The following is a 25,993-nucleotide window of genomic DNA, read 5'->3' as shown; positions in this document are numbered from 1 at the left end:
TTATTAATGGTATAATGCGTAGTAAAAACCTGAAAATGTGCAGGTTTATAGCCAAAATTGCATCCTCAGTCCCCACAAAGAGAGATGTGCTACAAACACAGCTGACGCTTCACACTCTCATCTCACAACAGTAAGATTACAGGTAAATATACAGATCATATTCACTCACACTGCACACAAAGCACAAACTAATCTATTTACAACTGTCCACTGTATAATACGGAAGCAATTGGTGTCAAAAAGTGCAGGAATACATTGTGCTTGCTATGTTCAGTTGTGTGTTCTCCAAGCTGTCTTTTATTTCTCTATTTGTGTGTACTTTTTTGTTTGCGCCTCTAAAACTAATCCAATCCTGCTTTTCTGTATGATATTTAGAGAAAGATTTAAAATACTACAATCAGGCTGTCTCTATCTGTAGTTTAGATCATTTTGTTTGACAGTCTCAGTTGAAGGCTTAAAGGATTAGGACTTGTTGTGTCATCCTTTTCCATCTAAATATTTCATGTTAAATGAACATATACATTGTAAATCCATCGTTCTTTGGTTTGGATCAACATAAAACGACTATGGAAAATCCTGACACACAACTACCACTCTTTGTTGCAGTGAGATGCCAGACATTTGTTGCTTTGTGTTTGCGGTGCCCTCTTTGTGCGTGTCGTCCACAACAACATGTGAAGGGTCATTTAGATCGGAGTTCAAAGGTCGGGATGCGTTTCCTGTAAAAATGGTGTGCAGTAAATAGTTCCAGCTCATTTCTTTTCGTCACAGTTAAACAACATTACCAACCCCTTCAGTCCGGTCGTCCTCTCCCGCTGTCTCTGTCCAGAACATCTTCCCTGCACCTGGTAAACAGAAGCAGCTGTGTCATCTGTGAAAAGAAGAAGAAGAACAAAAGCTAACGTTAAGATAAAATGTGTTGTGGCTTGAAAATCAGAGAGGTTGCAGTAGATTTTGTATTTCCAAGGTCATTTGTTGGTTGAAATGTGCACCCACCACAGAGTATTCAGCAAAATGAATAAAACTGCATTTGTTTTTCACTGTAAATTGGCTGAAATGTTGATAAGATTGTCAGCAGTATATGATCTAAAGACCTAAACAAATAGGTTTCCATGTCGTCCAAATATATCAAGCCCTTTCCAGGAGCACATCGTTTTGTCTCATGAAGTAATCTAATAACTTTGATGCAGTTCATTTGATATTTTTTACTTTCATTGTCTTCCTGTTTACAGATTTACATGATAGACATAACAATAGCTTGAACGGGTGACTTTGACAACAACAAATCAGTTTTAAAAGTTTGTTTATACCTGGAGCTGAACTCAACAATATTCTGGGTGTGATATAGGGACATTCCATTCATCTGGAATCGTTTTTTGGTGTTATTTGTGTTCTCTGGGTTAGAACATAAATGAAAAAGCAGTTCTAAATAGCAGATTAGCTTGAGTTTTTGCAATGCGAGGTCTACAATCAAAAAGATAATTGGGATGGATCAATACAAGAAGAAAACATGTGTTTTGCCCCATTGCCCAGCCTTTAGGGGGACTATAGTATATTGCTTGTAGTAGTCGTAGAGCTGACTTGTTGCTACACCTTGTGAGAGTTGACTTTTGACCTTCACGTGATCCATACTTTGACTGACAAATGGCATAGCTGTGGGTAATGGTAGCAGTACTTACCAGGAATGCCATTTAGTTGCTGATCTGTAGGTGTTGTAATTGTAGTTGGAGCAGTAGCAGTGGTAGTAGTAAAGCTAATTATAGTATTAGAAATATTGGGCAAAAATAACAATTGTATTTCAACTTGTATTTCATTCAAACAAATACAAATCGACTTTTAGGAGCTTTTAACAATATTATAATTGTTCTCACTTCTCATTTAACCAATCAAAGTTGTATTTAGAGTGCATGTCATCTTTATTCTCCTACAGACAAGACACCATTGTTCCAACAGTTTGACCGCTCCCCAGATTCCCCTTTACTTCGTTTTTATTATTTTTTTTAACAGCACAATAGGTCTTCTTGAACAACAAAACTTATTCTGCCAAAGTTTGACCAAACCACGTGCTTTTATTAACGAGAATTTGATTAAAATCGGATTAATAAGCAGTAGCAGAAGCTCTCCTAATACATGATGGAATGATCTCGGGGCCTCGCACCGCTGCATGAATTCAACTTTGACCTTTCCCTAATCCAAGCTTAGATTCCCATAACACAGGTCCTTGTCTGATCTGAGCCTGAAAAAACTTCCACCCTGTTTTCCTGGTGAGGTGCAGGTCAGGGAGGAGTGAGGAGTGAGGAGCGGCTCCACACGGGACCCCTTCACTGGGCCGGGTCAGGACGAGCACTTCCTCGTCTGCTTCTCTGTGTTGGATCACTCAGCTGGAGGCCACACGGACGAAGGATTGATGGAACAAAAGAGAAATTAAGTCACTTTAGCCCCAAGGCTCACTTGCTCTGAGGTCGTAGGCTAGTACATATGATTTTAACTAGCTTTTACTCTTGTACTTTGTAGGACACTGCAAAGAGCATAACACCATACAGCAGTACGACAGGAACAGCTAACAAATATTTGAGAAATATTTAAAGTTCACTTTGGTACTTTTTGGGTGGAAGGTTTGCCTCCTGGTTGTAATCTTTTTCTTTTCAAAATAAAATAAAAGCACCTGCGTTAGGAGAGGAGATTGTGGAATACTTCTTGACTATGATGCTAGCAGTGGTTGAAGTAAACAGCATTAGCAGTATTTATATAATAGTGTGAGTCCTCCAGGAAGTACCGGTAATAGTTTTATTTATTACAGCTTTTGTTTTCCTTTCCAACATTAAAATGGTGCCGCTTGGTGGATCCGGTTCTGAGAATTTGCTGCATGTCCTTCCCCAGTCTTATCCCCTTTTCACCAATATTATCCTATAAAAACAAAACATTGAAAAACAGAATGGGAAGTGCCAAAGGATATATTTAGGGATACCTACAGTACAACACAAACTACAAGTATTACTGATATTTACAACATATTTTGAAAGTGAACCTGGTAAGAAACTTGTCAGTTCATTAATGATGGTTTTACAGGCACTTCTTTCACATTCCTGTTTGCTGATTGGGCAAAACATTGTGTAGAGTGACCCAGGACAGTGCAGTTTGACCTCCTCACAGGTGTGTGGCCTCAGGAGCCGGAGGAGCAGGAGGAGGGTGAGAGGACGGGCCTCAGAGGGGGACTCAGGGGCCTTCTCTGTCTCAATCATACACTTATGCAACAAACTGCTTTCAAAGGATTTTTAAAATGAACCCATAAGATATAAAAAGGCCAAATATAAATTACTATAAAGATTACATTTGAAAATAGGCTAAAATACCAGGTCATCGCTGTAAACAAAATAAAGTAAAGAGACAACCACACAAAAATCCGTACGTGCTGTAAATAATAAAAAAAAAAAAAAAACGTTTTCCAATATATATTTTTTTATATTTTTCATGTTAATTTTACAGTTTCTCACTTATGGCAGTAAACTTCAAACACAAAAAGAAAAACGTTGCAGGAGGATTGTGCACGTTTAAACCAGTGAAATCTAAACTGCAATTACCTAGTCATTAGCAGTAGGACAAGACTAATTAAGCTTTACAGTCCCATAAAACACCTTTCTGGTATTGAATCAAACTCTTAATGACATACTCAGGACTTTAGCCTTTAAGACACTCAGACTTGGCTGCTGTGTTTTGGTCTGAACATTTCCAGATGTTGTGAAGTGAAGGGAAATCTCTTAATTGGCTGTTCGAGTGCTGCTGGTTTGTGCTTTATCAATGTTTGTCTAAAAATAAAACTGGACTTTCGCGCCCTCTACTTTGTTTTCCATCATGTTTTTATACATTTACACACTTTGTGGATTCGTTTATTGTGTTATTGTAACTAGTAATTTACAGTACAGTACAATAAACAGTACAGTTTAGTACATTAGGTAGAAGTTTCAATATTAGTAGAACTTTGATTATTGAAAGTATCAGCCATAATGATCACAATAGTAGTACAGGCCCAGATTCCTTCAGTATGGATGTCAAATATTAAATTCCAGCATGTCACATAGATCTTCAGTGATTCTAATCTTTTCTGACAAATGGCCACATGAAGATAATGGTCCAAGAATGCAGTTGATGTAGGTCTGTTTCCGCTCTGCAGCTTTTGACTGCCTTGTCTGTAAATATGAGTACAGTTGGTGGAGCGTCCTGACCTCTTTCACGTTCAATCTCTTCTACCAACTGTTGTGTCCTTGAGCAAGGTGTGTAGCTCGCCTGGTCTCCAGAGCGTACACTGCTGTTGTGAGTGTGTTTCCTTCATGCAAATGCTTTTGAAACCCTAAAGGTACAACATAATTGCTACAAATTTGTTGTCACAGCAGTGTATGTTTCCTTGGTGCAAATTGCTTTGAAACCCTAAAGGTAAAACATATTTTGGTTTGTATTGGTGGTAAAAATGAGGATTGTAGTATTGATGTGTAGATGGGACAAGGTCTTGCAAGGTCAAATGTAATAAATATTTCCGTATATATATATATATATATATATATATATATATATATATATATATATATATATATATATTCATTCCCAACAATATAGGTCAGGTGACATTACACAGCTGAAGAATACATTTACGATTGTAATCATTAGTCATAAAGGATGTGAAATGTGTTATAAAAAGTGTAATAAATACCTAACTTTATTTATTATTATTTTATTATGTCTAAATCTTGTTTTTTATAGTCACTGGAATGTTTGTCTTGGGCCACCCTTGTTTTTATGAAATGAAAACCGACAATAGCGACAATAACCACTCACACTAGTTGTAATAAAGGTAGTATTAGTAGCAGCAGTAGCATTATAGTAGCAGTATTGGTAGTATCAGTGTCATATTTCTTTTATCTGTAGTTATCAAACACACAGTAGCTGAGTTTGTCTGTGCTCTTTGTGAAGCTGTCAGCCTTATACACGACCCCTGTAATTATGTGTCGTCTGAGAAGAGCACCAGGAGATCGGATCTGCTGAGATATCTGAGGATATGAAGCCACAAAATGGACTCATAATTGAGACGGATCTGACTTTGAAATGTTCTGTTTAAAGAAATAAACATTGACATATAAAGGATTTTCATGATAAAAGTTTGTGATGGATATATCCATATTTAAGAACTGACGAGGTATAAAACTGCATCGATTGTCAGGTAATATAAATATCATCACTTTATTACATTTTCTTCTTCACTCAAAACTAAACTAGTGCGGATTTTAGAAACAAAACAAGAAGAAAATGCTACACAAGTTACATCCGCAGACATGTTTGGATATTATGATAAGGCAAGTTTATTTGTAGAGCACGATTCGTACACAAGGCAATTCAAAGTGCTTCACACGGCAGGAAAATGCATTAAAATCACAAAGACATGACAGAAATCACAAAACAGTTCAAGACATAAAAGAGAAGAGTACAAATCAAATCCTTTCAGTCATATGCACAGCTAAACAAAACTGTTTTTAGCTTAGATTTCAAAATTGTCAGAGTAGAACCTGTCTCACATCTTCAGGAAGAATGTTCCAGATTTTAGCTGCATAAAACTGAAACGCAGATTCCCCATGTTTAGTCCTGACTCTGGCACCAGCAGGAGGCCGGTCCATGTTTAGTCCTGACTCTGGCACCAGCAGGAGGCCGGTCCATGTTTAGTCCTGACTCTGGCACCAGCAGGAGGCCGGTCCATGTTTAGTCCTGACTCTGGCACCAGCAGGAGGCCGGTCCATGTTTAGTCCTGACTCTGGCACCAGCAGGAGGCCGGTCCATGTTTAGTCCTGACTCTGGCACCAGCAGGAGGCCGGTCCATGTTTAGTCCTGACTCTGGCACCAGCAGGAGGCCGGTCCATGTTTAGTCCTGACTCTGGGCACCAGCAGGAGGCCGGTCCATGTTTAGTCCTGACTCTGGCACCAGCAGGAGGTTGGTCCATGTTTAGTCCTGACTCTGGCACCAGCAGGAGGCCGGTCCATGTTTAGTCCTGACTCTGGCACCAGCAGGAGGCCGGTCCATGTTTAGTCCTGACTCTGGCACCAGCAGGAGGCCGGTCCATGTTTAGTCCTGACTCTGGGCACCAGCAGGAGGCCGGTCCATGTTTAGTCCTGACTCTGGCACCAGCAGGAGGTTGGTCCATGTTTAGTCCTGACTCTGGCACCAGCAGGAGGCCGGTCCATGTTTAGTCCTGACTCTGGCACCAGCATGAGGTTGGTCCATGTTTAGTCCTGACTCTGGCACCAGCAGGAGGTTGGTCCATGTTTAGTCCTGACTCTGGCACCAGCAGGAGGCCGGTCCATGTTTAGTCCTGACTCTGGCACCAGCAGGAGGCCGGTCCATGTTTAGTCCTGACTCTGGCACCAGCAGGAGGTTGGTCCATGTTTAGTCCTGACTCTGGCACCAGCAGGAGGCCGGTCCATGTTTAGTCCTGACTCTGGGCACCAGCAGGAGGCCGGTCCATGTTTAGTCCTGACTCTGGCACCAGCAGGAGGTTGGTCCATGTTTAGTCCTGACTCTGGCACCAGCAGGAGGCCGGTCCATGTTTAGTCCTGACTCTGGCACCAGCAGGAGGCCGGTCCATGTTTAGTCCTGACTCTGGCACCAGCAGGAGGCCGGTCCATGTTTAGTCCTGACTCTGGGCACCAGCAGGAGGCCGGTCCATGTTTAGTCCTGACTCTGGCACCAGCAGGAGGTTGGTCCATGTTTAGTCCTGACTCTGGCACCAGCAGGAGGCCGGTCCATGTTTAGTCCTGACTCTGGCACCAGCAGGAGGCCGGTCCATGTTTAGTCCTGACTCTGGCACCAGCAGGAGGCCGGTCCATGTTTAGTCCTGACTCTGGGCACCAGCAGGAGGCCGGTCCATGTTTAGTCCTGACTCTGGCACCAGCAGGAGGTTGGTCCATGTTTAGTCCTGACTCTGGCACCAGCAGGAGGCCGGTCCATGTTTAGTCCTGACTCTGGCACCAGCATGAGGTTGGTCCATGTTTAGTCCTGACTCTGGCACCAGCAGGAGGTTGGTCCATGTTTAGTCCTGACTCTGGCACCAGCAGGAGGCCGGTCCATGTTTAGTCCTGACTCTGGCACCAGCAGGAGGTTGGTCCATGTTTAGTCCTTACTCTGGCACCAGCAGGAGGCCGGTCCATGTTTAGTCCTGACTCTGGCACCAGCAGGAGGCCGGTCCATGTTTAGTCCTGACTCTGGCACCAGCAGGAGGTTGGTCCATGTTTAGTCCTGACTCTGGCACCAGCAGGAGGCCGGTCCATGTTTAGTCCTGACTCTGGCACCAGCAGGAGGTTGGTCCATGTTTAGTCCTGACTCTGGCACCAGCAGGAGGCCGGTCCATGTTTAGTCCTGACTCTGGCACCAGCAGGAGGCCGGTCCATGTTTAGTCCTGACTCTGGCACCAGCAGGAGGCCGGTCCATGTTTAGTCCTGACTCTGGCACCAGCAGGAGGCCGGTCCATGTTTAGTCCTGACTCTGGCACCAGCAGGAGGCCGGTCCCTGAGGTCCTCAGAGTCCGAGATGGTTCATATGGCACTAACATGTCTGAGATGTACTTTGGTGCTAGGCCTTGGAGAGACAGAGCGATGATAAGAACATAGTTCTCTTGTGACTTGTAACTTTTGTCTCGTTCATGTTTTCCCCGTGTTCCAGATGTAAACGAGTGTGAGGAGACAAACGGAGGCTGTGAGGCTTTGTGCTGTAACACCATCGGGAGCTTCTACTGCAGATGTCCTCCAGGTCAAAGGCTGGACGAGGACGGGAGGACTTGTCAAGGTGAGATCAATAAAGTTCTGTCTTCTCAAATCTTCTAGATTCTACTCAAATCTGTACATACTTTTATATTTGTACAGAAAATAGAGCGCTTTTGAACTGAAGGAAGAGGCCAAAACTGACTGACACAAATAAATGAAATACTAGTAAAACAGTCTTAGATATTTGACGGGGAAACCAAAAGTATTTCCCAGATCATTTTAAGGCAAGGTAAGTTTATTTGTAGAGCACATTTCATACACAAGGCAATTCAAAGTGCTTCACACAGCAGGAAAAATGCATTCAAATCACAAAGAAATTACAGAAATACAATAAAATTAATTAAATAAAAAATTATCAATCCAACTGATTTTCTAAACAAATAAAATCACAAACAAAAGAGAAGAGTGCAAAGAAAAAATCCTTTCAGTCATATGCGCAGCTAAACAAAACTGTTTTTAGCTTAGATTTGAACATTGTCAGAGTAGAAGCCTGTCTCACATCTTCAGGAAGAATGTTCCAGATTTTAGCTGCATAAAACTGAAACGCAGATTCCCCATGTTTTGTCCTGACTCTGGGCACCAGCAGGAGGCCGGTCCCTGAGGTCCTCAGAGTCCGAGATGGTTCATATGGCACTAACATATCCAAGATGTACTTTGGTGCTAGGCCATGGAGAGACTTGTACACAAGCAGAGCTGCTTTAAAGTCTATTCTCTGAGCCACAGGAGCCAGTGCAGAGACCTGAGAACAGGACTAATGTGATGGTACTTCCTGGTTCTGGTCAGGACCCGAGCAGCAGCGTTCTGGATGTACTGCAGCTGTTTTACAGCTCGTTTGGAGAGGCCAGTGAGCAGCCGTTACAGTAGTCTAATCTACTGGAGACAAACGCATGGATAAGTCTCTCTAAATCTGGTTTTGACAGTATATTTTTGATTTTGGCAATGTTTTTTAGATGGTAAAAAGCTGCTGATGTCATTGATTTTACGTGGCTATTAAAGTTCAAGTCTGAGTCCATTATTACCCCCAGATTTCTAATTTGGTTTGTAGGTTTTAGAGCGAGACTCTGGAGGTGACCGCTAACACTTTCTCTTTGTTTCTCTGGCCAAAAACGATAATTTCAGTCTTGTCTGAGTTCAGCTGGAGAAAGTTGTTTTGCATCCACAAACTGATCTGTTGGATGCAGTGACAGAGTGAATCTACTGGTCCATAGTCACCTGCCGATAGTGAAACATAGATCTGACTCGTCTGCATAATTGTGATAGGACACATTTTCACTGCGTATCAGCTGACCTAACGGCAGCATGTAGAGGTTGAACAGAAGGGGACCCAGGACTGACCCTTGGGGCACTCCACAGGTCAGGGTCATGTGGTCTAACCCAGAAATAAAGAAAAAAAAAAAAAACGACTGGCAGATAGAACCAATGAAAAAGAAGTGTTTGTGCTTTGGACTAAATAATTACTCATTACAATAATTTTAACGCTAACTTGTGTCCAATATTGGCTTTTTCCTCTGCTGTTGCGTTACATTTTGTCACCTTCACATGTTACCACTAGATGTCACTAGTACTGATCTGCAATGTTAACAGATCCTACAGCCAAATTTAACTTGACTAATAGTAAACCACACATTTAACACAAAAAGAGTCATATTCTGCATTTTTCAGGGACACAGTATTGAACTATATCATGCGAAGATCAGCATTTTACATTTTGTTCATTGAAAACCGTAATATTAATCTAAAACGGCTTTGTAATAGAAACTGCAGACATGATAAGCAAACTGCAGACATGATAAGCTCCGCCTCTTCATAGTGACATTCATTGTAACAAGCTGCAGATGGATATTTTTATTTTTGTAATGTGGCTTTGTGACATTTTAAAAACCTAAATATATCACTCAGAGTATTAATTTATTTTCAAATAATTACAGCTAAGTACATGGACGTGGGCGGAGATAGGGGGTAAGTGAAAACAGGAATTTTCTGAACACTTGAGCCTCGGTTGCAGGACAATACAGGATTACTCAAACATGCATGAATCAATCAAAATACGACTTTGAGTAAACTAATGATGAGGAAACACCGTCGCAGCGCGGTTAAAACCTCATTAAAGTTTAGCCTAATATGTCCCCTTTAAGCTTTTTGCAATGGCACTTTTTATGAGTCGTAGTGGTAGAAGTTATTGTAGAAGTTGTAGTTGTAGTAGCAGCTTGTCTGTCAAATAATAAACACCCTACTTCGAGCAATAAATCCAATCTTTTCCTGGCTTTGATTGAAAGTGGAGCATTGTCTGCCCTCTCAGACTGCCATTATATTAAACCACGTCTTTCTGTAATAATAACCCTAATTGCCTGCGCTTGGCCAGAGTTCGTAGCGAAATGATTGGGAGCGTGCGTGTGCGTGTGTGTGTGTGTGTGTGTGTGTGTGTGTGTGTGTGTGTGTGTGTGTGCGTGCGTGCGTGTGTGTGCGTGTGTGTGTGTGCCAAAAGCGATCAGTTTTCAGTCGGCGTGACGGCCCGGAGAGAGGAGCGGAGCAGAGGAAATCCCACAAGAGTCCGACCAAAGATATCCGCTAACTTAGTGGTTAGCAATAATTCACTGTGGGCAATAGGCTTTAGATGGCTACTGTGGTCCTGACTGACAGAGATGGAAAGAGTGTAGGGCTGCACGATACTGGGGGGGAAATCTAAAATTGTGAGTGTGATTAGCGATGTGTGTTTAAAAATGTTTATAAAGTAGAATTTGGCTTAGTGAGCACGATGTAAATCCAACCAGGAGCATTGCATATGAGAAAAGACTCAGAAATGAACTGAGAATCTCATGCATTTCAGAGGTCTAAACTATACATTTCTATAAAAAAATATATTTTGCTCTTTGCCGAGTACTGCAATTACTTGAAAGATATTTAAGCCTTGTATTTAATGGTTGGGTGCATCTAGCCTTGACAGGAGAATGCTACTGTTGGCCGACTTTGAAAGCATGTCTCGCTGAGTACTTTTTGGACATAAATGGACATTATTCTTTATTTTAAATGGCTGCGCTGGTCCATCACAGATGCAGGTGGTCAGAGTAGTATTAATATTTCTCTTGTCATGCCAAATTCATGGAGTAAAGCCCTGAAGGTGAGGAGAAAAGGGTTTGCCAGTCTCAATATTGAGCTTGAAGTGATTAACCCGAGCCCAGTGTGGAGCTCATGTATTTTCACAGTAGTGGTTTGGCCTGTGTATGTCTGTACCTCGGGTGGGCTGCTGCTGCTGCTGCTGCTGCTGCTGCTGCTGTTTAGCATCCATCATTCTCCATTAGAAATGTCACATCAGTCCAAACACTCGCACTGTAAAAGCTTCATTTAATGTAACATTGTGGCAGCTGGGGTGAGTATAGACATTATGGGGCATTGAAAGTTAACACAGGTGAAAATGTAAAATGCAGTGTTCAATTCAAATTATTTAAAGACACAGATTTTACTTGTGGAACCAACAGCTACTACTATTAAAAAAGATTAATTTGGTCTTTTTTAATTCTAGATTTGTTTGTTGTCTGACTGACAACAAACAAACACACCACTATTACTACTACTACTATGACTCTGGGCACCACTAGTACTACTTCTTCTTCTTATTAGTATCCATCCATCCATCCATCTTCTTCCGCTTTATTCGGGGCCGGGTCGCGGGGGCAGCAGTCTAAGCAGGGACTCCCAGACTTCCCTCTCCCCAGACACTTCCTCTGGGGGGATCCCGAGGTGTTCCCAGGCCAGCTGAGAGACATAGTCCCTCCAGCGTGTCCTGGGTCTTCCACTGGGCCTCTTCCCGGTGGGACATGCCCGGAACACCTCCCCAGGGAGGCGCCCCCTCAGCTGGCTACTCTCGACGTGGAGGAGCAGCGGCTCTACTCCGAGCTCCCCCCGTGTGGCCGAGCTCCTCACCTTATCTCCAAGGGAGCGCCCAGCCACCCGGCGGAGGAAACTCATTTCGACCGCTTGTATCCGCGATCTTGTCCTTTCTGTCATTACCCAAAGCTCATGACCATAGGTGAGGGCAGGAATAATATTAGTATTATTTAAACTATTCTGTTTAGTTGTGAATTTGATACTCTGACTTTATTTTAAAAGCATTATTTATTTTGTATTTTGATTTGAATGCATCTTTCTTGTTCTGTAAAGCATTTTGAATTTCCTTTGTGTTTACTTTTGTGCTCTACAATTAAACTTATTTTGCCTTCTATTTTTACTACCGGTACTACACTACCACTACTATTACTATTATTATTATTATTACTATTACTATCATTATTATTATTATTATTATCATTACGATTACTATTACTATTACTATTATTACAGTGTTCTCCTATTATGACAAGTACTTCCTCAACCACAACTACTACAGTATTATCTCTATTGCCTTTAATACAGTGCTGTGTATTTGTCTTGTTTTGTATAGAATTTTGACTTGTTTTTATATTTTATATCAGAAAACACCTTGGTTCTCTTATTGCTGTTGTAAAGCTCTATACAGATAACGTTTGACTGACTGATCTCTTTTCCCCATTACAACTGCCAAATACAACTACACACAGCATCGCTTAAAACTAGAATTACTACTACTGTTACTGCAACTACCACCACCGCCACTACTACAATTACTACAAAAACGACTCCTTGCACTGCACCTACAACATTTCTTCTTTGATTCATTGTTGACATTTCTCCAAGCATTAACCGTCTGCCCTTGAATTTAATTAAAAGATTTATGAGATTTAATGAGGTAATGTGAACATGTCTGAGAAACAGAGCTAACTCATTATATTGTGCCTGAACTTGACTTTAGATACCTTTCCTCTGACGCCATGACATTATATTACCACTCCTTTATTAAACCTATATTAAAAGTCTGTATTACTTTTGGAAATGACCTTGTTTTGTTCCATATACCGTGCACTTGTAGCCGTATTTGTTGGCATCAGATTTGAGAACCTTGTGCTTACAGCTTCTGAATAGTCCATTTAACTGCACGGCTCATTCCTCTCTCAGATGTTTGGATCAAGAATAACCACATTTGACTTTTGGCGCTCCGATTCAGCGGCATTCCTGTTGTAAATGTGTTTTTTATGTCCGTATCAAAGGGCAATCCAAAGGCGCATTGTTTATAGCGAGGCATCAATCACTCATCACGTGTGAAACATCCGGTCGGGTGGCAGGTGGAAGTATTTGTACACAAATGCTACTTCAAATACTATGTTCGAGCGCTCGTCAAAGGTCAGCGCTTCAAACACTGCTCGGACCATGAGTTGTATCCTCATGCAAAACACTTAAAAACACCCTTGTATTAAAGTCATGTGCGCGTGATTGGTTGTTGGTGAACAGTTGATGGCACAGATTAGCAGCCTCGCTTCCGTCAGTCTGTCCCAGGGGCAGCTGTGGCTACAGAATATAGAGGGGAAAGGATAATGACTGCTGTGTGAGTAGTCTTCACTGAGCTTGTGTGTAAAGTATTGTTATAGTTGTAATAAAAGTGTTTAGTACGCGAGGAAATATAATATAACAGCACAATCTGTTTAAAAACTCAAGAATGCAACTCATTAGTTTCCAAGTGAACTTTCTTATCAGTCTTCTCTCTAAGTATATTATATCAAGGTATCAGAAATGTGATTCATTGCTAATTGAACACTATAATTAATGATTTATTAATTATGGATTTTATTAATTGATGTTGTGGAGCATTGCTAATACTTTGTGTGTGCCCAGTTGCATTCAGCATAATTGCCTTTGGGTGAGTAAGAAGGGCTTGAAATGAAGGAAGTGGATGTTTTGGTGAGTAAGTGGAGGATGTGTCTGAACAGACTGGTCCAATAGTGGAAAAACGTTGTAATTTAAGAGTGATAATGTATGATGATATGATCATGTATCTATCTGCTTTTAGGTTGTGTTAATTGTTACATCAGCCTTCCCAGGGACTTCAGGTGTAAATTAGCATCTCCTGCTGTAACATGGCACAATGCATCTTTCCTTTGGCCAGTGTTTATTGTACACTGTCCCTGTACAGATGAATAAAGTACCCTATCAATTACAAACACCACAGTGAATGACAACTGTATTGTATTTTTGCCCTGATGAAGGATATTATTTCATCAGATTTTGAGCGAGGATCAAAAACAGTCCATTGCCAACATTTCAGTTGGATGAAGGACTTTGGCAAAGCAAACAAGCCGAGAACATTCTAACCACTGTTTTGCAAATCTTGGACTGCTGAAATATTTACTGCTTACATATCAGTAAACCCACTATGTTGATCTCAATAAACAGAAATGTTTTCGAGCCTTCATTATTTGAAGAAGACTAAGAAGACTCTGTAACTAAATGTAACGACATCATTTGCCTGATGAACAGCAGGATCTGTTCAAAACACGCTCCACTCTGAACGTGGGTTATTATCCTTAGACAGTGTTGAGACTGAGGCAAGTAGGAGGATCTTTATAGTGACTCTTAGTGTTCGGGAGGAGGAACTGGCATTCAGAATGGGGCATCGGAGAGAGAGGAGGCAATATGCAGAAGAGTTTTTGAATTTTGATCCATTTGACATGTGTGATAATAGCTCTTAAATATATTTGGATCATGGCCGTCTCGCTGCGATTCTGGGTTTTCCTCATTCAAGTTGATGTGATTTTTGCTGCCAATTATCCAGTGAGTTTTTACAGAAGACTTTGTAATAGGCCGCACTGTTACCGTGGATACTACAACTACCACCTGGCGCATCAGTCAACAGGTGAGCAGGTTCATTCTGAGAAACTTAAAACCACAATAACTAAATGCAAGTTGGAAAAAGGTGTCACATTTATTTACATATTTAGTGCTTGTACAATTCACTGTATACAATGATCTGATCTCAACTGTAGCTTTAAATGGTGGTTGTATTCACTTAAGCAGCTTTAATTGAGCATAGTTAGTTGGGAAAACGGAAAAGTCAATGTATATTCAAGATTACATAACAAAAAGTACTACAAATGTTACCAGATATACTGTAAAAACATAAAACGCCTTTATGTCGGTAAATACATGTTTAAAGAAAGAAATGTTGTGGCATCTGTGTACATTTTGTGCATTGATAAGCTCCTGTAATATTCAACTTTTTCCAACTTTTCTCCACACATTGCCACTTGACTCTCAAATCTGATGCCAAAGCGCTGATAAATAATTACAGCAAGTACAATCCCACATAACAAAGTGATGATTAGAACAAGATGAAAGCCTGGCTCATGCACTTAACCCTCTTAACTGTAATAACTGAAGAGATACTGCTCAAGTTTAAGTGTGTGTGTGTCTGTCGACGCGGGGCAGACTGGTTAATCAGCCAGTGTTGATTTGAGGCCGCTCCGTCTGGCACTGCCCACGGTTTCTCTGTGATCACACGCTCTTATCAGGAGGATTACAGCAACACATTAAAGGCTCTTTGTACTTCTGCACCAACGGGAGGAGAGACTCGATACAACATGGATTCTTTTGTGATAGAATGTGCATTGTAAACTGACAAACCCAGCTGTCTGTAAACAGTTAAATGTTTTTATTAGAATCAGAATCAGAAATGTTTATTGCCATTGTCAAAGAACAGAATTCACAAACAGAGGAACTTGCTTTGTTGGTTCGGTGCAACATAAAACAATGAACAATGATGAAATAACCTATAGAAGTCAAAAAGAAAAACAGTATAAATCTGCTATAGGGTAAAACATAAAAATTGGCTATAACATAAAAATTTAAAATAGGCTTACTATGGTCACAATTTTACAGTTGAATCGACATATGTAGTGCAGAAAGTGAACAGTGCAGTGGGTGATTCAATTATTAGAATATGATTGTGAATTATGAATTTGTAATATGTGAGTTCCTGTTGAAGAGTGTTCATTTCAGATTCAGTGCTGTCAAATAAACATAAAAACTCATGTTTAAAATGGTCAAAATCCTTACAAACTACCCAAAACAGTAACACTTTATAATAGCAAAAACCTTAGCCTTAAATAAAGTATGAACAAAAACAACTTTATAATGAACAAACAATTTGAGAATAATTCAAGCTTAGTAACTATTTGATTAATATCTTAACCCCAACTCCTTAATTAAGTAGTTTCAGCCTGAATCATTCTTAATAAAGTCTTTCTTCATTCTTTATCATGGCAGATAAAGCTGTAGTTAGTTAGTAGTATTATTTAGTGATACTCCCAACATTACACCAAAGACTACAGCCTTTTAGTGAACTAGACCTGAATGAGGTTTATTTTAAATGGAAATGAGACTGGGGACAAACCACATACAGGATACAACAAGAAACTTCCAGTGAAGCATTTGTTTCAAGCATTTTCTCAAATAGAAGAAAATGAAACAAATGAGCTTGTTTGAAATACAATGAACAGAGCGTTTCACATATTGTTCGTGCAGTTGTCACGCTGATGTTTGTGCACGCAGCAGAGCATTGAAATGTTTCTTCTCAAAGTGGACAGAAAGTAGCCTTTGCCAAACAAAGACAAAGAGAGTGAAGCTGTGAGTGTGGGCATTAGTTTCTGTGCCATAAATCTACAAATCAGTATTAAACAGACTGGAGCGGTGTCAGGAGAGTCCCAGGGATGCTGCGGGAGCGGAAAAGGTTTCAAAGCTCAATTCTGCCAACCTTCTTGGAACAAAGTGAAGCTGAAGTCTGGCAAAAGCAAAGAAACGGAAAAGTAACTTGTGCCCAAACAGCTTCCAGGATATTGTGGGAAAATGTTGGAGCATAACAGTTTTACAAGCAACATCTTCCAGACATTATGAACATCACTGCAGCGTCTAATCATAGCCTTGTTTTATGATGAGCTGAAATCACAGGATCATGAACTAACATAGCGTGACGTGACGTTCGACATGAATACTTATAATAAAAAGACCTTTTGTTATAACTTTGTTTGTTAATCTAAAAAAGGTACAGTTTTTTATCACAAAGATACTGTAAAAAATTGTTTTCTTAAGGCATTTAGACCATTTTTTGGTGTTAAAATAAATAAATTATGGCTTTTTTGAAGATATATTCCAGATCAAACCAACTTTTCACATATTTTATGCAAGATACATGTCATTGTTTCAATATTATACTAATGTATATGTTGAAAGTAGGGGATTTATTGCTATTATTGTAGAGCTAAAGAACATATTTGTGGTTCATGCAATGGAGCGGTTATTCTACTACATACTGTACACATTTTGAGGTAACATGATTTACTTTTGCAATCCTTTGAATTCAAATAATGTATTTATATTTTTAATTACATTTTTCACACCATTTCCACAATGACTTCCAATAGGTAAGAACATTCCATCATTCTAACTAGAAATCCTCCTTGACATAGTTTTCTGGGGAAATTCCGCCTGTAGGAGCACATTTGTCATCCATGCCGTTGACCTTTGACAGAACTGACCACCTCAATTTAGCGCTCACCTCTGTAGGTAGAACTAGCGTGAACTCAAATCCTAATTTTAAAAGTGAACTAAAGTCTCAACAGAAGAGGCTTTATATGTGAACACGTCTCACAGGAGCTCCACTGTGCAAGAGCAATTAATGAGTCTGTGACCCTCAGAATGAGAGGTTAAATAAGGGATTTAAAGAAGCGTTTGGAAACAACAACAGAGAGCTCTGTGTCGAGGTCAGCAGCATTCACTTTGAAATAATGACTCAAATCTTCAAATTTTATGAGATTTTCTGAAATTAAAACTTCATAATAACACATTTGGATATAAGACCAGACTATTTACAGATATGTTTGGATCTGAATTTGTTTGTGTTGCTTGTTGCATTATTGCATCAAATTGTTTCATTAAAGAAATGAAAGGGAGAAACATTATTATTGATTTCATATTCACGTGCCTCTATAGTGTGAGCATAAACCTCTATATCAGAAAAAGAGTTCAATACAAAGCACCAAACTAAATGAGAAAAGTCAACTATTGGAAGTATTTTCTCTTTGCAGATCTGTGCACTTTATCTTTCCATTGCAAGACTTGGTGGTAGTCTCTTTCTACTATTTGTGTCTCCGAGGAATTCTGGAAAACGATTTTCACACGTTTTTCCTGTACTCCTGGCACGTTAACCAGCAGAATAGGAATGTAAATAGGTTTTAACTGTTCAGTAGTTGTTACCACATGGACGATTTGTGCGTGAAATACCTCTATATCTCATCTATCACCTGCTCTTGTGCATACATCCAGCCTGTTTGGATCATCTAGACTCTTCATTAACAGCCCATTTCCCTCTGTAATGACAGGATTATGTTTAATTGGGCTCATTTGTCTCTCCTCATGCGTGTGTCTTCTCCCCACAGATATTGATGAGTGCCTGGTTCATAATGGAGGCTGCCAGCACAGATGTGTCAACACCAGAGGGTCGTACCACTGCGAGTGCAACCCGGGCTCCCGGCTGCACGTGGACGCACGTACCTGTCTACGTAAGACACACGCTCCACTTACACGCACAGAATCTGGGGTAAAAATGACACATAAACTACGAATATATACACCGCAATCTGAATAATCTGGAATCCTTCAAGGCTAATTACCAGAGTTCAGACATTCTGTAGACCTGTTATTTAAAGGTGCACTATGTAACTTTTCTTGCCTGGAATGTCCCACAGTATGGCAATAAACATATATAAGGAGGATGTATATTAAGATTTTGTGCCCGTAGGCTTTATTGAAAGGAAACCAGTGTGAAATGGGGAATGAGAGAGAGGGGAGGACATGCAGTAAATAATCGGAGACAGGAATTCCCGGCATAAAAGTGCTGTGCCTTAACCACTAAGCCACCGGGCAGCACATCATATTTATTCAATACATTCAAAGTCCTGTCACTAAAATAAATCATTCAACATTTGTGAATTTTCAATTTGGATATTTTTCATGAAAAGGCATTTTTTTCGATAGAGAGGGTCTGACTGAGCCCCTCTCTGCTGGGACGTGACCTCCGGACACAAAACAGTTGAAACGGTAACGTGCCAAAAACTGTGCAAACCTCAACAATAACACGTTCCCAAACCCACCGAAGAATTTTCTTGACCTTAACGTTTAAATTCTACCATGATAAATAAATTCTACCATGATGGTAGAATTTCTCCGCTGCAAAGTCAACATATGGAACAAGATATTCCTGTGAGATAGAATTTTTGTGTTTGAACTAGACAAGAAAAGGGTCTTGAAAACCTGACGTTCCAAAATGCAGTTCTGCAATGACAACAAAAATAATAAATAAAATAAAATAAATTGCAAAATGTGAGGCTCAATTTATTTGGTATTATGAATTATTATGATGGACAGTCTGTGGCTGGATGTGACAAATAAGCGTCAGAGACAAGAGATGTCCCACATAAGAGTGCTTCTGTGTGTCTGAAAACAGCTAATTCAAAGCCCTTGATCAGTTTTGTCCATTTGCACCCAGTCAATTAAATAGTAGAGGTTGCAAAATGGTCATTTTCTCTTTTTATTTGACTTCTATATTTGAACCAAGAAAGTTCCACAGAACTCTCTCTCACTGTGAGGCCTCGGCGGTTTGTGCCGCTGAAATAATCGGGCCAATTTAACCACATCTCTGGCCATTGTCTTTGTGAAAGCCTGTGTCAGCATTCCCATGTTCCCCGTCCTCACCCGGAGTGCTGCACACACACTATAGTTATTACTGTAATCAGACATGTCTTCATACAGCAGCTGTCACCAGGCCTGCCCCGGGACAGTCCCAAATATGTTCTCCATCTGAGGCTAAAGCACAGGCCTGCAGACAGTCAGTGTACATTCCTGAGCCAGGTTTACTCTTCTATCAGACTTAACAAAATACCAATGAGATCAGCCTGAAATGACTCAACGCTCAAACGATATTGGCAAAAATCCGCAATCTTTGTTGTAAGCAAAATCTATAAGCCAAAATATGTAAACAAAAAGGGCTGTGGATCACCTCTGTCATGGCTGGACTACTATAGTACATGTATCAGACTTTAGTAGCAGAATACTTTAGGTTGAATACTAACTCAAGCTGTTAGCATCTTAACGTCTCCATTGGATGAGTTGAAACGACTGGATCTCTGGCTGTCCTGATTCCTGACGTCTCCTGACTGACTATTTATCATGACTTGATTAGGATCGAACTGAATGAAAGTCTTCATTTTAGCCATTGGGAAATACAAAAACCTTTGAGAAAGTACAAAAAAGATACAGACAAAAAGGAAACTACAAATCACACATTCACTTCTTTTATATCAACTCCTTGTCAATGTGTCGTGATTTATCAATGTTTGTCACTACAGATTCCAAGGTAAGTTGTGTTAATGTTAATGTCCTTTACACTATTGTTTTATGTGTGTTTTTGTGCCATTCAAAGACGATTATTGGCCATTGCATTGATTATACATTTGGCCCGGTTCATTCAAAGCGATCAGAAGTGGTTCTAAACCTTTACAGACTGTTGGCCGGGTTGGACCATGTCAGGACAGTATCCAAGAGTATCAAAGTGCTGATTTATATAGTGCTTTTAAGTTCTAAGTTACAAGTACAAGTGCATTCCTTCACAGCGTCCGGTACCCTGAACATATGTGTAACTAAGACAATACAAAATGCCAAATGTTTATACCTTTTTTCATTTCCCGCAGCGGTCCTGTCCTGTGCCCTCGGTAACGGAGGCTGTGAGCACTTCTGCGTTCAACAGTCAGTCACACATTTCCGCTGCCGCTGCAAATCCAACCACGAGCTGGCAGAAGACGGCAAGCGCTGCAAATGTAAGTGTCTGTGTTTCCCCTCTCGCTCGCTCTTTGCCGTAACATTAAACCAAACAAACCACTCTGTGCATGAGAGAGCCTAGGAACATTTTATGGGACAGTGAATTTGGACAAAAACTAATTATTACAACTTTGCAACAGCGGAAAACCTGCTCTACTCCGAGCCAGAGACTAGTCTGAAGTAATCATTCATTTACCTTGTATAATCAGTAAATTATGAAAAATAAAACAGCAGAGGGAAATATAAACTAAATAACTGCATTTTACTGTTGTCTGCAAAGAATGTCCAATTAAAGAACAATGTTATACTGTTTAATTTAATATATCCTCCAGCTAAAGTAGTGCGGACCAAACCTGGTTCAAGATCTGGTGATGATCTGATGCCTGACTGGTCGCCCCGGCAACATTTAAGGATGGGTCAAATGCAATAATGTGTACACCTTAACCTACACTGAACAAATACATGCTGTTGTTTTACACCAGTCCTTCCCAAACATGCTCAATGTGTCCATTGTTGTGCCATTCATCCACAACCTCACGTCGCAGGATTGCTTGGGACCTCTTGATCACCAGGGGAGAAGTCTGGTGGGTCTAAAGTCTAAAGAATAAAGTCTTAAGTCTAAGAGGAGCTCCAAGGAGGAAGAAGATGAAAGCAACAACAACAACAACAACAACAACAACAACAACAACAACAACAGCTACAGAGGAAGAAGAAGAAGAAGAAGAAGAAGAAGAAGAAGAAGAAGAAGAAGAAGAAGAAGAAGAAGAAGAAGAAGAAGAAGAAGAAGAAGAAGAAGAAGAAGAAGAAGAAGAAGAAGAAGAAGAAGAAGAAGAAGAAGAAGAAGAAGAAGAAGAAGAAGAAGAAGAAGAAGAAGAAGAAGAAGAAGAAGAAGAAGAAGAAGAAGAAGAAGAAGAAGAAGAAGAAGAAGAAGAAGAAGAAGAAGAAGAAGAAGAAGAAGAAGAAGAAGAAGAAGAAGAAGAAGAAGAAGAAGAAGAAGAAGAAGAAGAAGAAGAAGAAGAAGACTCACCAGATGTGTCGCCCACTGAGCATGTCTGGGATGCTCTGGCTCGGCGCATACAGCGTGTTCCAGTTACTGACAATATCTGAGTGGTTTTCTGACGGCCCAAGACCCTCCCAAGAAAGCAAAACTCCAGAGTGGCCTTTTATTGTGGCCAGCCTAAGGCACACCTGTGCAATATTCATGCCGTCTCATCAGCATTCATGTTTTTGTCCAGTGTAGTTCTGGTCACTTTTTTTTCCACTGTCCTGTGTCTTTGTCCTTGGGATGAATAGTGTTGTCACAATACTAAACATTCTCAAACTCAATTTCAATATTAAGGAAAAAACTCTTTTTAAACAATGATTATTTGATTATTATGATTATATTATTATATACAATGACATTTTAAAAGTTTAAAGTAGTTATATGTGCTGTCATATTTGAACTGATATAACTCAAGATCATTTGAATATATTCAGGAAATCAATACAAATCAAACTTAAACATAACTCATTCTGGAATGACTCATTAATTCCATTCATTAGGTTTTTTTATGTCTATTTTAATGCCTTCTTTTCTTTTTTCAACACTGTCTAAGTTCTCAGACTGCGCAACTCTTTGGGTGCAGTAAATTATACTCATACACATGTGAAATTACTGTCTTTAAGATATATGTTTCTCTTGGTAATTGTTGGCTGTGAAAGGTTTCCTCTAATTAGCCTGTGCTGGACAGGCAGACACAAGTCACACGGACGCGCAGAGGGCAATAAAACCATGAGTCCTACACACGCTCCGGATCAAGATTTACAGCCGCTTTGACACTTGTTTTATTTTTGTGTTGTGTTTTATGTTGCAGTGTCGAACCCGTGTGCGTTTCAAAATGGCGGCTGTAGTCACGAGTGTCGCGTGGACGGCGGGAAGGCGTTCTGTGACTGTCGAGCCGGGTTCATGCTGGCAGAGGACGGGAGGACATGTCAAGGTGACTCAGAACATATACCACCTTGACTTTTAAGAGCTTGTTACATTATTTTCCCTTCTATTTAACCTCTCAAAGTTGTGTTTAGGCAGATTCATTTACTGTATGTTTGAGTAAACACTATTGTCTTACGCTCAAGAGGCCATCGCTCTGAAAAGCCACACTTGCTCTGATTTATATACCATATTTTAGTATAAGTAGTCGCACCTTTTTTCATAGTTTTGGCCCGGGTGCGACTTATACTCCAGAGCGACTTATATGTGATATTATTTGCTATATTCACACTGGCAACAGCATGTCACATGTTGACATCACCTGGAGTTTGTGGAGTTTGTGGAGTTGTTTAGAAGTGACACAGAGGAAGAAGAATTCAGTGGATTTAGTGATTTGGGGTAAAACTGATGCTTTGCTAAACTTGTTAGCATGTTCTTTATGCTATAGTTTTCTGAATAACTGTTCATATGTTACGTTAACATACCAGACTTACCACAGTTCTGTATGTGCGTCATGTAGCTGAAGGCGTTAGCGTTAGCATACGTCATGTAGCTGAAGGTGTTACGTTAGCATACGTACACCTATTCACCATGTTCTCTCATCTGTTATTATTTTAAATTGCAAGATTAAATGTATGTTCTTGGTCTTGGATTTTATCAAATTAATTTCCCCCAAAAATGCGACTTATACTCCAGTGCAACTTTCTTCTCTATTATGTATTTTTTGGCTGGTGCGACTTAAACTCCGGAAAATACAGTATTTATTTCTTAAACGGTTGGGTTTTCAAGTTTTCAACCGGAGTCAGCGGTCGCTTTGCTTTCAATATTGTGATTTCAAATGTCCAGAATGTCAAATGCCATAGATTAAAACTACACAGCAGACAAAAGCATGATATGTCGTCTTTGAGTGTATTTAGAGCTTGTTAATGTGACAGATGTCGACGAGTGTGAGGCGGAGGAGGGTAACTGCGCTCACGCCTGCCACAACACTCTGGGCTCCTTCGCCTGCGTCTGCAACACGGCCTACGAACTCGGAGCCGACGGGAAGCAGTGCTACAGTGGGTTTTCCTCTTTTCATTTGAGTGAAATGAGTTCATGTGCGGCCCTCAAATTACCTCGATTTCCCATTTCGGCAGAAAAAAAACAGCAGGAATTCTGTTTATTCCCTTTTAATCAAGTCATCAGGCCTGGCCAGCAAAATGAAATGGCTTCACCTTGTTCCACCCGTTCCAATCACATTCAACGTTTTACAGACGTTTGGACTTCTGTGTACTTTGGTGCGACTGTTGCTTCCAAGATGGGATTTTTTTAAACTTGGATTCAAACGTGGCTTAATTGAATCAAGCACTTCCCAATGAACGAGGAAGAAATGGGTACAAGTGTGGTCCTGAAATGTTTTCCATTTTAAGAATCTGTGACTTGTACCATTTCTTTCTTGTTCAATTAAGTGAAGACAAGTAAAAAATGTCCATTTGTGAAACCACAGGAGCGCCAGAGTACACAGAAGTCAAAATGTAGAATTGAATAGTTGAATAGGATTGGAACGGGTGGAACAAGGCGAATGATGTTTTTAGGCTTCAATTCAAGGGCAACAACGACATTTAATGATAAATAGACCTTTACAAACAAGTCCTTTTGTTCTTGCATCGAGTTGACACGTAGAAAGTTATTATAATCTTGCCGTTGGTCTTATCGCTCACTGCGTCCGATGTGAAATGACCTTAAAGATTCAAATTGAAAAAGAACCGACTGTAGAAATATAATGACTAGACTTTGCTTTCGATGTAACGCTTCCTCGTGAAAAACAAACACAACACAGCAAAAGCTAGATTTATGACTTTGATAATAACGTTATCCGATCCACTTTATTTGTGTTTATATGTATCTCTTTTATAAACTGAATTATTTCCAATTTCCAATGAAAAATGTCTCTACTAGTACTCAAGAAAATCATCACAAAACCCTAAAGCAATTAATAAATATAGTAGCTAAAAACAATAACCACAATAAAAATTAAAAATAAAGTAATAAAATAAATAAAAAAAAACTATAAAAGACCACAACTCACGTGTTTTATAAGCCAGTGAATAAAAGTGTGTTTTAAGAGACTTTAAATACTATGTTTTGAAACAAATACATGGCAGACTTTATAATAGTAGTTTATAAAAATACTCACTCAAAATTCTCCTTAAACATCAAACTCTGTTCTCTTTCATTGCCACGTGAAAACTAATATTTGCAATCGTCTTATGAGTAGATCTCAATTCCCTTCCGCACCACACGACCCACACGACCCACATTGACCCACACGACCCACATTGACCCACATGGACCCACACGACCCACATTGACCCACATTGACCCACATTGACCCACATTGACCCACATTGGTCCACGTTGACCCACATTGACCCACATTGACCCACATTGACCCACATTGACCCACATTGGTCCACGTTGACCCACATTGACCCACATTGACCCACATTGACCCACATTGACCCACATGGACCCACACGACCCACATTGACCCACATTGACCCACATTGACCCACATTGGTCCACGTTGGCTCCCGTCACTTGAAAACGCCGTCACTGACCCTCTGTGTCATGTGACCGTCTGAAGGGATCGAGATGGAGATCGTGAACAGCTGTGAACACAACAACGGTGGCTGTTCCCATCACTGCCAGCACTCCACCAGCGGCCCGGTCTGCTCCTGTAACCAAGGATACCGACTCGACCAGGACCTCAGGACATGCCTGGGTACGTCACCGCTAAATAAGTCTAGTAATAATAGCACTGACAGATGTTTTTACAAGAGACTTTCATTAATCACATCAAAATACTAGTTTGTCTATAATTATGTATAATTTGTCCACTGTCTGACATATTAGCGCAGTGTTTTGGAATGCATCTATAGACATTTACTTTTACAAATAGTTTAAATATAGCCTTTGAACATGTATACTAGTAATCATTAGATGTTTTTACAAGTGCTTTGCGTGAAACAGTGCTGACTGTGTTGTTCAGAGGCAATTTAGAGAAATATGTACCGTCATTTGTTTAATTGTACTTTGATTCATAACTAATGACTTACAATGTAATTTTTACAATTCTTATTAGGTTCTCAAGTCTTAAAATCTGCTCTTTGTGATCAACATCGTTTGATTTGACACGAACCGCTTGTTAGACAGTATTTAGGGAGTGCGTAAGTACAAGCAGCAGCATCATTTCTTTCATCTACTGTGTGTTTTTTGGCAGACGTGGACGAGTGTGCCGAGCGGGTTTCGTGCTGTCAACAGGACTGCACTAACTACCCCGGAGGATACGAGTGCTACTGCTCGGCGGGATATCGGCTCAACTCGGACGGCTGCAGCTGTGACGGTATGTGAAGGATCCTGGCGAGCTGTATTATTTTATATTTCTTTTAAATGTGTGTCCGTTTATAT

At 40.3% G+C, this 25,993-nt stretch overlaps 1 protein-coding gene across 1 annotated transcript in view; it reads left to right on the top strand.

Annotated features, from left to right (window-relative positions):
* The window catches only part of megf6b (multiple EGF-like-domains 6b), a 93,218-nt gene that overhangs the window by 37,989 nt on the left and 29,236 nt on the right, over window positions 1–25,993 (top strand). The window contains exons 5-11 of the mRNA XM_072452915.1: window positions 7,700–7,822; window positions 18,138–18,260; window positions 20,448–20,573; window positions 22,431–22,553; window positions 23,479–23,601; window positions 25,170–25,307; window positions 25,806–25,928. Coding sequence (XP_072309016.1) covers window positions 7,700–7,822; window positions 18,138–18,260; window positions 20,448–20,573; window positions 22,431–22,553; window positions 23,479–23,601; window positions 25,170–25,307; window positions 25,806–25,928 — 879 coding nt within the window. The remainder of the gene's footprint in view (window positions 1–7,699; window positions 7,823–18,137; window positions 18,261–20,447; window positions 20,574–22,430; window positions 22,554–23,478; window positions 23,602–25,169; window positions 25,308–25,805; window positions 25,929–25,993) is intronic.

Source organism: Eucyclogobius newberryi, unplaced genomic scaffold, assembly GCF_026437365.1.
Source record: "Eucyclogobius newberryi isolate DKJ021-1_F unplaced genomic scaffold, fEucNew1.0.hap1 SCAF_19, whole genome shotgun sequence".
Taxonomy (NCBI): domain Eukaryota; kingdom Metazoa; phylum Chordata; class Actinopteri; order Gobiiformes; family Gobiidae; genus Eucyclogobius; species Eucyclogobius newberryi.
This window is presented reverse-complemented; position numbering and strand designations above follow the sequence as displayed.